This window comes from Pistacia vera, unplaced genomic scaffold, assembly GCF_008641045.1.
Source record: "Pistacia vera cultivar Batoury unplaced genomic scaffold, PisVer_v2 Contig333, whole genome shotgun sequence".
Classification (NCBI taxonomy): Eukaryota; Viridiplantae; Streptophyta; class Magnoliopsida; order Sapindales; family Anacardiaceae; genus Pistacia; species Pistacia vera.
Genome location: NW_022196150.1, coordinates 607,926 through 621,898, shown reverse-complemented (window position 1 = coordinate 621,898; position 13,973 = coordinate 607,926). Strand labels below are relative to the sequence as shown.

Sequence of the window (13,973 nt, the reverse complement as noted above, 5' to 3'; positions counted from 1 at the left end):
AATGTAATAGTCAAAATGTGGCAACACAGTAGAGGAGAGAAGAGGATAAGGAATAACGGTGTATTATTTTGTCGGTAGTTCCTGTGTTGAATGCAATGCATGGTGATGGTGGTCGCCATCACTTCCACTTGGGTTGATTAATGATTAATGATCATTTCTTATCTGCCCTTTCAAATATGTGGCTATAAATATAATGGAGCCTCATCCAGGATCCCAAGTGCCAAAAGTCTTTTAACACTTTTTGCCCAATCCTGAAAAAAGGCATTTAAAATGTGAACCATCTGCATCACACAGCTGATGATCAAATAATTGTAGCCCAGTCGCCTTTCAAGAAACCAATCTATAGCCCAAAATCCAATTTTCTGAGCCTCATTTCCTAAGGCTCTCCTCTGTCAATTTTATATATGAGTTATCGTGTTAGAAATTTTTAATGGACAAGAACTCTTGGTTTATTACTTAAAAAGCTTTAAATTCGATTTATCTCGATTGCTAATAGAGGTGTTCATTAAAGCTTTTATCTAACCAATAATTCCAAGATCTCAAAAGAAATTAGTTGAGTTACGCGTAAGTTGACATTCCATATTAGAAATTTGGAAGCTCATCTATGATCCCTTAAAAAGTTCATATTGGCATTCCATTTATAAGGATATTAGTAATAGATGTTAAAATGTCCCTTTTATCCTTGTTTTAAATTTTGATTTCTCATTTTACCCCTAATATATTTATTTAAATTTAAATTATTAAATTCTTTTATTAAAATATTAACAATTAAAATTTTAAAGTTATTCACTGTTTTATCTCTAACACCAGTATAGTATTGTTGTTGTTGTTAGTATTATTGCCGGCCACGCTGTCGTCACTGGACGACAACTTTTCAACATGTTAGAGTGTCGCCTCTTGTGTGTGGAAAACAAGTGGTTGGCGATCTACCAATCTAGGCAAATCGCAACCGCATACCACTGGTGAGGTGATGTCACTTGTGATGGCTACGATCGACGGCTATCTCGGGTGATATCATATCACCAGTGGTATGCAATCTCAATTTGCCCAAATTGGTAAATCGCTAGCCGCTTGTTTGCCATGTGTTGGCATTGACGCCCTACCATGTTAAAAAGTTGTTATCTGTGAATTTGATCGACATTAGCCAGTTTGAAGAAATTTCAATTTTTCCAATTTAACATTAAGAAAAAATTTCAGATTTTTAAAACTTTGAAATATTTTATTTAAATAAAAATAAAATTTATACTTATTAAATAAAATAAATTGACTTTTCAAATAAAAATGAGGGGTATCTTCGTCCAATAATAATTGGACTTATCAAGGTAATCCGTTCTATTCATTCATAATATTTTCATTTCATTAATTTCCATTCATAATACTTTCATTCCATTAATTTCTAATCCACAAACCAAATATGGCCTAAGGTTTTAATTTATTCTTTAATTTATTTTATTTTTTTGTCAAAAATATTTGGTCGTTAATGATATTTTGATCTGGAAGTTGGATTCATTACAATTATTATTCATTATTTTCTTGACAAATATATTATAATTAGATGTTAAGGTCAAGAATACCTCAATATGTCTCTTTAAATAATGGTACTACTTTAGAAAGAAAAAAAAAATCTTTATAAAATAATTCTATAACATATTTGGTATCAAAATAACGAATAATGGTTATAATAAATCGATTTTCCAAATCAAAACATTATCAACAACCAAATATTTAACAAAAAAATACTCTCTCCATTTCTCTTTAAAAGTCGTTTTAAGTTATTGCATGCTTTTTAATAAATTAATTTTTTAATGTAAAATTTTTTTCTCTTTGCTCAAAGTGCGTGGGAAATGACAATGATGATTGATAGAAAATAAATGGCTTTTAAAGAGAAAGAGAAAGAGAGAGAGAGAGAGAGAGAGAGAGAGAGAGGAGGGGTGAGAGAGAGAGAGAGAGAGGAGACAGGGGTATACTTCGAGAAAGAGAGAGAGTGTTGCATTTGGCCAAACGACATTTATTTTGGAACAAATTTATAAGGCTAAAACGACTTTCAAAGAGAAACAGAGGGAGTAAATAAAGAAATTAAAGAAATAATTAAACATGAAATCCTAGAGTTCATATCTCTTTGAAAACTAATACTCGTAACCTTTCACTTCTTTATGGGTAACTTTTTCTTTTCTTTGATTCGATTGAAAAAAAAAATACTAAATAGAATATCATTAGGGTTTTCTTTAATTTAAAATTATTCTACCTAATTTACCCCTAAAAAACCTATTTAACTAAAGCGAAACACATTTCTAATATTCGGAATACACATAATAAAATAAAGGTTGAATGACATTTTTACCACCAATCTATCTACAAAGACAATTTTATGCTTTTAGTTTCGAAAACACCCAATATTATCCCATCTTTCGAATTCAAGTGCTATAACTTAGACCGTGAAAGAGAAATCTTGTCAACAGAGGTTTTTTGTCTCAAAACAGTTAAGCTTTAATGTTTAAATTCAAAAAAATGGGGGTGATATTGGGTGTTTCCAAAGATAACGGGGAAGAGTTTTCTTCATGATAAATTGGGGGTTAGTTTTTGTTGTGGGGATTTGATCAAAAGCTAGCAAATCTTATATACAAAGCAAAAATATAGACAATAAAACACAAATAATCAACCATATACACAAACACAAGATTTATAATGACTTACTCACCATATAAGAGTTACATCTATTTTACCGTTGCGAAATTTCACTATAAAAAATAATGGCTTTCTTATTGAACCTCACTTTAGTGGGTCTCACTCTCTAATTATGGTCTTGTCTTTTATTGTATTCATTTACCTAGAATTTAACCTATTTTTATAGGTAATGCATGAGATACTATTCTTAATAGGACTCAAATCTCTTAGAATTTTTATTTTAATTCTTAATGCAATTATATTCTTGTATTCATAAAGAAAACACAATCCTAGAAACATATTAGAAAAACACATGTTTTGATACAATACTAATTTGAATTGAATTTGACTCTATAATCTTAACAGTTTTCACCTCATATATGGTTTTTTTTTTTTTTTAATATTATTATTATTATTAGTGTTTTTGTCTCTAGGGTTAGTATTTTTAACAAAAACCCTCCACCACTTTGATGTGAAAGAGATGTAGTTTCTAAATTTTGTTTTGTCTAGCTAAATCATAATGCTAATTGCTAGGATCTCATTCATTGTTCCCTGGTGTTTTTCTCTGTGGTGGATGCTTTTCATATCTTGCAAAAAGACAAATGGATTAATAATAATTTTGAAGAATAATATTGCCTTCTGAATGCCACTGAAAAATTTATGATTTCTCTTTTTTTTTTTTTTTTTTTTTAATTCTGTAAGTTCAAGCTGTGATTATGTCAAATGTGGCCTTATGCTTGCTAAGAGAATTTCCTTTGTGATAGTTCTCTGTCCATATCTAGAAAAAATGTGGTACTCACAATGTGTAGATACCATGAGTACTCAAGAGCAAAGCCACCATGATCAGCTCAAAGGTGAGCTTACAACAATCGATAGACTTAGCGAATTGCCATGGGCTATTTTTGGACAATATCCTTGGGCGTCTACAGATGGAGGCTGTGAGAACAAGCATACTGTGTAGACAGTGGAGATATAAATGGGTTAACCTTTCAAAGCTGGTCTTTGATGTGGTCTCTAACCGTGCCCTTTGGACTCGTCCAAATACAAGAGGTGTCGAATACTCGGTTTATCATGTTCTGCTATCTCATTGTGGCAATATACACACTTTTAAGCTTTGCAACACCAGCTTAGAAAAGTACTCCGATCTTCAGACTTGGATACATTATCTTGCAAGAAACGGTATCAGGGAACTCACTCTTGAGTATGGTTGCACTGCAAATAAGAATGCAAACTTATATAAGTTACCGGCTTGCATATGGTCTTGTGAACATCTGACCCATTTGCAACTCCGTCAATATGGATTACCAGAACCTCTTTGTGCTTATAAAGGTTTCAGAAATCTGGTCAGCCTCCAACTTCATGGGAAGCCTAATGATATTCAATTGCTGGAAAACTTGATCGGCAACTGCCCTGTTCTACAGAGATTGGTGCTTAAAGGTCTTCAAAATTAAGCTTGTTTCAGTATCCTGACCCCAAAGCTCAAACACTTAGTTCTCCAAGGAACATTGGGGGCTATCATTCTTATTAATTGTCCAGTCCTTGTAGAGATCGCCTTCATCATGACTTCAGATGAGTTTACCAGCATTAAATATCAAGATCAAGGAACGATTTACCATTTGGTCCACTATCTCAGTCAACTATCCAGTCTGAAGAGACTTAAAATTTCTGGTTTTTCCTTAAGGTAAGTAACTAAGAGCTGAACCTCAAACTTCGGAATTTTGCCAAAAAAAAAGAGGGTAATTCCTAAATAATTGCAGTATTCTGTATTTCCTCTTATATTTAACTGCTAAACATAATATCATACATAATCTTACTCTTTAGATTTTTTGTGCACTTGATCTCAGAATTTTCTCTTGCGAGATGTATTAGACCCTCCTTTTACTGCAGCCAACCATTTGAAGGCTCTTTGTCTCTCTGAGGTTTCAATGATCATGATCAGACCAAGGCTACTCTCAAAATTCTTAAACTCTGCTCAAACTTACAGGAGCTCTGGATCACAATAAGTTTGTATCATTGATGTTCATAACTTTTCTTGTATTTTTTGCCTTTCCATTTTGAATGCTGATCTCTGTTGAGTTAAATTTAGAGTACACAACTCTAAACTTACTAANATTGTTCCCTGGTGTTTTTCTCTGTGGTGGATGCTTTTCATATCTTGCAAAAAGACAAATGGATTAATAATAATTTTGAAGAATAATATTGCCTTTTGAATGCCACTGAAAAATTTATGATTTCTCTTTTTTTTTTTTTTTTTTTTTAATTCTGTAACTTCAATCTGTGATTATGTCAAATGTGGCCTTATGCTTGCTAAGAGAATTTCCTTTGTGATAGTTCTCTGTCCATATCTAGAAAAAATGTGGTACTCACAATGTGTAGATACCATGAGTACTCAAGAGCAAAGCCACCATGATCAGCTCAAAGGTGAGCTTACAACAATCGATAGACTTAGCGAATTGCCATGGGCTATTTTTGGACAATATCCTTGGGCGTCTACAGATGGAGGCTGTGAGAACAAGCATACTGTGTAGACAGTGGAGATATAAATGGGTTAACCTTTCAAAGCTGGTCTTTGATGTGGTCTCTAACCGTGCCCTTTGGACTCGTCCAAATACAAGAGGTGTCGAATACTCGGTTTATCATGTTCTGCTATCTCATTGTGGCAATATACACACTTTTAAGCTTTGCAACACCAGCTTAGAAAAGTACTCCGATCTTCAGACTTGGATACATTATCTTGCAAGAAACGGTATCAGGGAACTCACTCTTGAGTATGGTTGCACTGCAAATAAGAATGCAAACTTATATAAGTTACCGGCTTGCATATGGTCTTGTGAACATCTGACCCATTTGCAACTCCGTCAATATGGATTACCAGAACCTCTTTGTGCTTATAAAGGTTTCAGAAATCTGGTCAGCCTCCAACTTCATGGGAAGCCTAATGATATTCAATTGCTGGAAAACTTGATCGGCAACTGCCCTGTTCTACAGAGATTGGTGCTTAAAGGTCTTCAAAATTAAGCTTGTTTCAGTATCCTGACCCCAAAGCTCAAACACTTAGTTCTCCAAGGAACATTGGGGGCTATCATTCTTATTAATTGTCCAGTCCTTGTAGAGATCGCCTTCATCATGACTTCAGATGAGTTTACCAGCATTAAATATCAAGATCAAGGAACGATTTACCATTTGGTCCACTATCTCAGTCAACTATCCAGTCTGAAGAGACTTAAAATTTCTGGTTTTTCCTTAAGGTAAGTAACTAAGAGCTGAACCTCAAACTTCGGAATTTTGCCAAAAAAAAAGAGGGTAATTCCTAAATAATTGCAGTATTCTGTATTTCCTCTTATATTTAACTGCTAAACATAATATCATACATAATCTTACTCTTTAGATTTTTTGTGCACTTGATCTCAGAATTTTCTCTTGCGAGATGTATTAGACCCTCCTTTTACTGCAGCCAACCATTTGAAGGCTCTTTGTCTCTCTGAGGTTTCAATGATCATGATCAGACCAAGGCTACTCTCAAAATTCTTAAACTCTGCTCAAACTTACAGGAGCTCTGGATCACAATAAGTTTGTATCATTGATGTTCATAACTTTTCTTGTATTTTTTGCCTTCCCATTTTGAATGCTGATCTCTGTTGAGTTAAATTTAGAGTACACAACTCTAAACTTACTAATGTTGGACCCAAACAAGTAACCAAATTACTTGTATTATACCCACAATAAAAAAATACTACAACACTTTTCAAAAACCACTCACAATTTGAAGAGAAATACAAACACTCAAAATAAAGCTCACAACTCACACTCAAAACACCACACTCAAACTAAGAATACAAAGACTTAATTTTTGGAGGATACCTAACCCAAATGCAAGGGAGGGTATTTATAGTCCTCACCATGCAATCTACACCACATAAATATAAAATTAAGAAATAATTCTAACCACACATTATTACCATATTCTACATACTTCTCCTAAAAATTTCTTTTCTATATCCTTCTACAATTTTCTCTAAAAATATTTTTCTTCCACATTTGTTGAGAAGCTTCTATTGTTTTGGACTAAGATAAAATGGATTGAGCTTTTATTTTCCTTGGGCTGAAATCAAAATATTGGCTGAGTTCTGTAATGGGCTGGGGTTGATCTTCAACAATCTCCAACATCAATCCTATTGCTTTATTTAGATCTGAAGCAGCGAATATTTAATACAATCTTTCAAATTTCTGCAAGCACAAAGTCAATCAATCTACCATTTTGGCCAGCTTCAAATTGTGAAGATTTATCGAAGAGGTTCTGTTACAGATTTCAGTTACCGGCAACCTAAATTGGAATTTATCGAGTTCCTACTTACTCATTCACCAATACTTGACAAAATGGTGATTTTAAATGATGAGCATAGAGATAAATATAATTTACGGTTTATGAAAGAAATACTGTTGTTTAAACGGAGTTCACCAGAAGCAAGAATTGCATACCGTCCGGTGTCCTCACTACCATGGTACAATCAATTGATGATGACTTGATGCTGAGGCTTTTGGTTTATAGTGTCAGGTATTGTAGACGGGTGCTTATTGCTCAGCAAGAATTTCTTTTAACGCTTTAAATTTAATGGCAGCTTGACAATCATGGATGGTTTAGTTTTCATTGTTGGAGTTTGAATAGTAGAATATCCTATGTTTCTTCATCAGGAGATGAGAGTAATGTTCTGCTTCAGTTAAAAAAAATTTGAGCTTCTGCTTGAAACATATACATATAAAAATTCTGAAGACAACATAACAATATTGGAGTTTCATGAAAATTAGCATGGAAAAAGCAACATCTCAGCATTACAATATACACAATGAGGGGAATGCAGTTTGTATATTCTATGAAATTGATTGTGTGTAGTCAAGCAAATTTGTCTGGCTTTGCCAAGAAACTGAAGCATCAAGCAAGTATGATCATAACATAAGACAAGAAACTCAAAGTCTCATTGTAATGCAGAAAATTATTTTCTGGTGTATTATGTGAATTTGCAGATTTTTTCCTCTAAAATCTCCCTTCATGTTACAAAAATAGTGCAATATATCACTCGACACAAAGTAAAGAACATTTATGTAAGTAAACTGGAACTCAGCGGGAACAAAAACTAGTTGATTCCATATTAAAAATTTACACATAGCACTTGCTTATTTGGTCTTTCCTCAAGTTAAACTCTCTGAACTCTTTAAGCTTTGAGAATGTGTCAGATTTTTCTTTCATAAAGAAAACCCACACATACCTTGAAAAGTCATCAATGAATGTCACCATGTACCGTAACCGCCAATTGATGGTTGTTAACGGGCCCGAATACATTAGAGTGAACTAATTCCAATGGTTCTTTGCTTTAAACTTCTATTCCTCGTATGGCAATTGGTGTGCTTTACCATACTAGCATTCTGCATAGACCGTGTCTGTTCGCACGTCAAGTTGAGGAAGCCCTCAACCTGACTTCATATCATCACGCTTAGCTTGGATAGCTAACGTGTCCCAGCCGATGTGCCACAAGTCTACTGTCTCGTTCCTTCTGTCTTGTCTACGTATGCAGACTCTGCTGACATCACGTAAACTGACTCCAATCGTCGTCCCTCCATTGTTGGCTTTTTGAGATCTTGAGGTTTCAAAAAACCTTCAAATCTTGCGACCCAGATAGGACATAGTGGCCTAATGTGTCATTGAGCCACATATAGGAAATTATCTTCATTCCTGGAACATGGTAGACATCTTGAAGTTATTGCCTGGTTAGGATATACCGAGGTGTAACATTGTTTACCGATGTGTGTTATCGGTAACCTTAAGTTGTCGGCTGTTACCCACAAGATTTCCCTTGTATTCAGACAGATTTTGCAACTTTGTCTATCACCCATCATATGATTAGCAGCCCAGTCTACGATCCAATCATTCTCGTAGTCAATCCTTCCTGGATTGTGTTGTAAGGGCTAATTCTTCTTCCTCCATAGCGAATAACGCTTCGGCATCCCAATCATTTTCGTTATTCTCCTTAGGACTGGAAGTAGCAGTATTACTTTAAACATGCTTTTTCTTGTCAACAATCTTCGCCATGTGACTCACCTTCCCGCATTGTAACACTCACCATTGAATTTTCTGCTATTACCGGATTTCGAAGCTCCCCTGGACGAGAGCCTCCCTTTCCTTGAGAATTTTCCTTTGTACCATCCTTTTTAGATCCACTACCATTGTACCGCTTGAAAGTGCCTCTGCTTTTGCTGGTGTAGAGTGCTTCTTCCTCACCCTTCAGCAAGACCTTCTATTGCTTAGCCATAGCTTCTTGACAGCCAACAAATTCTCAAACTCAACAAGAGGGGTTGTGTCGGCCATCCTTGTCAGCGATAACAAACCCTCGATATTCAAGTCTCAAACCATGGATAATTATTCTCTTTATCCTGGTTTCCCCATAGAGAGCTGTTGGATCTAATATGAAATTCGCGGCATATCGACTTCACCTTATGAAAGTACTGGGCAATCGTCATGTCAGTTGCGTCATTGATAGCAGCTCGTTCTCGAGAAGTTGTAGTCTTGTATCATTCTTCTTTGAAAAGAGTGTAACAAAAGTATCCCATGCTTCCTTTGTTTGTTTTGCATCCCGAATGTGCTCCAACATTTCTTCCTCAATGTGATCTTTAAAGCAAACATTGTTTTGCCTGTTTAATTTTCCACTTTGAAGATGCCATTGGCATCTTCTTGTCGGTTGTGTAACTTCATCACCACCGACAACCTCCCAAAGGTCCTGACCTTGTAGGGAAGACTCCATACATGTTGCCCACGTGTGTAGTTTTTGTTGTTGAGCTTCTTGATCCTCCAACTACTTCAAGGTCACCCATCGTGCCGGCAGGACTTAACTATACCGAACAAGCTTGACTAACAAACTTGCAGAGTACCAAACTCCTCAGACTCAAGATAACTCCACAAGAACGATCCTGACCGTCCCGTTCTGATACCAATTGCTAAGGCTTCTATTGTTTTGGACTAAGATAAAATGGATTGGGCTTTTATTTTCCTTGGGTTGAAATCAAAATATTGGTTGGGTTCTGTAATAGGCTGGGGTTGATCTTCAACACTCCCTCTCAACACCAGCTCTCACTATTTTCACTGTGCCGAGTTGACAACGAAACATTTCGAATTTGCCAATGCTCAAGCTTTTTGTGAACAAGTCTACAACTTGATCATTTGTCTTGAGTTGCCTCATCTCAATTTCTTCTTGCAGAACCTTTTCTCTGATAAAATGATAGTGCACTTCAACATGCTTAGTTCTTGCATGAAAGACTGGATTCTCTGCCAAACGAATTGTTGACTGATTGTCACAGTATAACGGAACTGCATAATCTACCTGTTGATGTAGATTATTCATTAGTTGTATCAACCATGTACTCTCTTGAGCTGCCATTGCCGCTACTCGATACTCAGCTTCAGTAGTTGATAATGATATCATCGGCTATCTCTTGTTGCACCAAGAAATTGTTCCAGAACCAAGCTTAAACACATACCCAGTTGTTGATCTCCTAGTGTCATGATCTCCTGCATAGTTAGCATCGCAGTAACCAACTAACTTGCAGTCTTCACCTTTCTTGTACAAAAGACCATAGTCAATTGTACTCTTCACATATCTCAGTATTCGTCGAACTGCTTCCAGATGAGGCTTCTTTGGATTTTGCATGTATCGGCTCATCACATTAACTGCATAAGAAATGTCAGGTCGAGTCAAGGTTAAGTAGATTAGACTGCCTACCAATTTTTGATACATTGTCGCATCTTCCAAATCTTTTCCTTCATGTGAACACATTTTGGCATTTGGTTCCATCAGCGTCGAAATCGGCTTGCATTCAAGCATTCCGAACCTCTTTAACAAATCTTTGGAATATTTATGCTGACAAAGAAATATTCCTTCTTGTGTGCGATCTATCTGTAGACCAAGGAAGTGCTTGAGCTATCCAAGTTCTTTCATCTGGAAACGAATTGATAAATTCTCCTTCGTCCGAAGAATTTCTACCTCATCGTCACGGGTTATGATTAAATCATCTACGTACTCTAGCACAATAGCTATCTTTCCTTTATTGGCTTTGACAAACAAGCTGGAATCTGCAGGTGTTACTGAATAACCACTTTGTGTTAGAAATTCAGCAATCTTACCATACTACGCCCTAGGTGCTTGTTTCAACCCGTAAAGTGCTTTCCGCAGCTTACACACATATTCAGGATGATCTTGGCTCTGAAAACCCATTGGTTGGATCATGTAGATCTCCCGATCTAGCTCTCCATGAAGAAAAGCATTCTTCACACATCTGCCACAAATTCCAGTCTTTGTTGGCTGCAAGTGCAAGTAGGACTCGTACAGTTGTAAGTTTCACCACTGGACTAAACGTTTCATCATAGTCTAGTCCGTATTGTTGAGAGAAACCACGAGCTACCAATCGTGCCTTGTACCTCTCAATTAACCTATCTGGACAACGTTTTATCTTATAAACCCACTTACAGGATATGGGTTTCACATCTCTTGGCTTTGGCACCAGATCCCAAGTCTGATTTTGCTGAAGTGCATCAATCTCTTCTTTCATAGCTGTCACCCACTTAGAACTTTGCGATGCTTCTTCGAACGTCTCAGGTTCTATTATAGTTGCTTCTTCAATTATGGCTGCATTGGCGTATTTGGGATTTGACCTTCGTGTTCTTGTTGACCTTCGGAGTTGAGATTGTGGAGTTGATTCTTTCGTTTCACTAGGCCCACCTTCTTCGTTTAGTTGTTGATATACGCCGGTTTGCCAAGGATTATAAGTCACTCTTTGTTCGACATCGTCGCCGTTTGGATCTTCTGATTCATTTGAACTTGGTTGAAGTTGAACAGTATGCTCCCCCATCTTTTGTTGTAGCTTGTCTTCAAATTCTCTTGAGTCTGGCAACACCTCCTTCTCTGAGGACCACCAAGAAGATGCTTCATCGAACACCACATCTCGTGAAGTGTAGCATCTTCCACTCGTTGGATCGTAACATTTCCACCCATTTCTCTAGCTGTCGTATCCCACAAAGATACATCTAATAGCTTTCTTGTCAAATTTGCTCCGTAAATGATCGGGAACAAATACGTAACATACACAGCCAAATACTCAAAAGTAGCTAACTATAGGTTTCATGTTCCACAGTTTCTCAAAGGGTGAAACAAATCCTAACCTCGGTTGAGGAAGTCTGTTGATCACAAAGGTTGCAGTCCTCATTGCTTCAGCCCAAAACCTTCCAGGTACACTCTTTTCATGTAGCAGACTCCGACAAATTTATGCAAGATGCCGGTTCTTTCTCTCCGTTACACCATTCTGTTGTGGCATGTTGGCACAAGTGTATTAATGACGTATTCGGCATTCCCTTAGGTATTGAGAGAAGTCGCTTGAGATATATTCTCCCCCGTTGTCTGTGCGCAAGCAACGAATCTTCTTTCCCACTTCTCCTTCAATTAACTCTCTGAACTCTTTAAACTTTGAGAATGTGTCAAATTTTTCTTTCATAAAGAAAACCCACACATACCTTGAAAAGTCATCAATGAATGTCACCATGTACCGTATACCGCCAATTGATGGTTGCTTAAAGGGCCCGAATACATCAGAGTGAACTAATTCCAATGGTTCTTTTGCTTTAAATTTCGATTCCTCGTATGGCAATTGGTGTGCTTTACCATACTGGCATTCTGCACAAACCGTGTCTGTTCGCACGTCAAGTTGAGGAAGCCCCTTCAGCGTTGACTTCTTCATCATCACGCTTAGCTTGGAATAGCTAACGTGTCCTAGCCGCATATGCCACAAGTCTACTGTCTCGTTCCTTCTTGTCTTGTCTACGTATGCAGACTCTGCTGACATCACATAAACTGACTCCAATCGTTGGCTTTTCTGAGATCTTGAGGTTTCGAAACACCTTCACATCTTGCGACCCAAACAGGACATAGTGGCCTAATGATGTTAATTGAGCCACAAATAGCAAATTTATCTTCATTCCTGGAACATGGTAGACATCTTGAAGTTGTGCCTGGTTAGGATTATACCGAGGTGTAACTATTGTTTTACCGATGTGTGTTATCGGTAACCTTAAGTTGTCGGCTGTTACCATCACACGATTTCCCTTGTATTCAGACAGATTTTGCAACTTCTGTCTATCACCCATCATATGATTTGAGCAGCCCAAGTCTACGATCCAATCATTCTCGTAGTCAATCCTTCCTCGTATTGTTGCCGTAAGGGCTAATTCTTCTTCCTCCATAGCGAATAACGCTTCGGCATCCCAATCATTTTCGTTATTCTCCTTAGGACTGGAAGTAGCAGTATTACTTTAAACATGCTTTTTCTTGGTTCAACAATCTTTCGCTATATGACCCATCTTCCCGCAGTTGTAACACTCACCATTGAATTTTCTGCTATTACTACGATTCTTCGAAGCTCCCCTTGGACGAGAACCTCCTTTTCCTTGAGGAATTTTCCCTTTGTCACCATCCTTTTTAGATTCACTACCATTATACCGCTTGAAAGTGCCTCTGCTTTTGCTGGTATAGAGCGTTTTTTCCTCACCCTTCAGCAAGACGCCTTTCATTTGCTTAGCCATAGCTTCTTGATCAGCCAACAAATTTTCAAACTCAACAAGAGATGGTTGTGTCGGCCATCCTTGTATAGCGGTAACGAACCCTCGATATTCGAGTCTCAAACCATGGATAATTATTCTCTTTATCCTGGTTTCCCCAATAGGAGCTGTTGGATCTAATTCTGAAATTTCGCGGCATATCGACTTCACCTTATGAAAGTACTGGGCAATCATCATGTCACATTGCGTCATTGATAGCAACTCATTCTCGGGAAGTTGCAGTCTTGTATCATTCTTCTTTGAAAAGAGTGTAACAAAAGTGTCCCATGCTTCCTTGGGTGTTTTGGCATCCCGAATGTGCTCCAACATTTCTTCTTCAATTGTGGTCTTTAAAGCAAACATTGCTTTGCCTGCTTTAATTTTCCACTTTCGCAAGATGCCATTGGCATCTTCTGCCGCCGGTTGTGTAACTTCATCACCACCAACAACCTCCCAAAGGTCCTGACCTTGTAGGTAAGACTCCATACATGTTGCCCACGTGTTGTAGTTTTTGTTGTTAAGTTTCTTGATTCCTCCAACTACTTGAAGGTCACCCATCGTGCCAGCAGGACATTGACTATACTGAACAAGCTTGACTAACAAACTTGCAGAGTACCAAACTCCTCACGACTCAAGATAACTCCACCAAGAATGATCTCTAACCGTCCCGCTCTGA

General features: G+C 37.1%; 3 protein-coding genes across 3 annotated transcripts; 2 read left to right on the top strand and 1 right to left on the bottom strand.

Annotated features, from left to right (window-relative positions):
- The first annotated feature begins 3,593 nt into the window (after positions 1 to 3,593).
- LOC116137757 (F-box/FBD/LRR-repeat protein At1g13570-like) lies at positions 3,594 to 4,115 on the top strand. The gene has a single exon (XM_031423451.1). The coding sequence runs from the start codon at positions 3,594 to 3,596 to the stop codon at positions 4,113 to 4,115; it is 522 nt and encodes a 173-aa protein (XP_031279311.1).
- A 1,045-nt stretch (positions 4,116 to 5,160) lies between these two features.
- Positions 5,161 to 5,682, top strand: LOC116137756 (F-box/FBD/LRR-repeat protein At1g13570-like). Its single transcript, XM_031423450.1, has one exon. The coding sequence runs from the start codon at positions 5,161 to 5,163 to the stop codon at positions 5,680 to 5,682; it is 522 nt and encodes a 173-aa protein (XP_031279310.1).
- A 4,457-nt stretch (positions 5,683 to 10,139) lies between these two features.
- Positions 10,140 to 10,535, bottom strand: LOC116137754 (secreted RxLR effector protein 161-like). The gene has a single exon (XM_031423449.1). The coding sequence runs from the start codon at positions 10,533 to 10,535 to the stop codon at positions 10,140 to 10,142; it is 396 nt and encodes a 131-aa protein (XP_031279309.1).
- Positions 10,536 to 13,973: the final 3,438 nt, after the last annotated feature.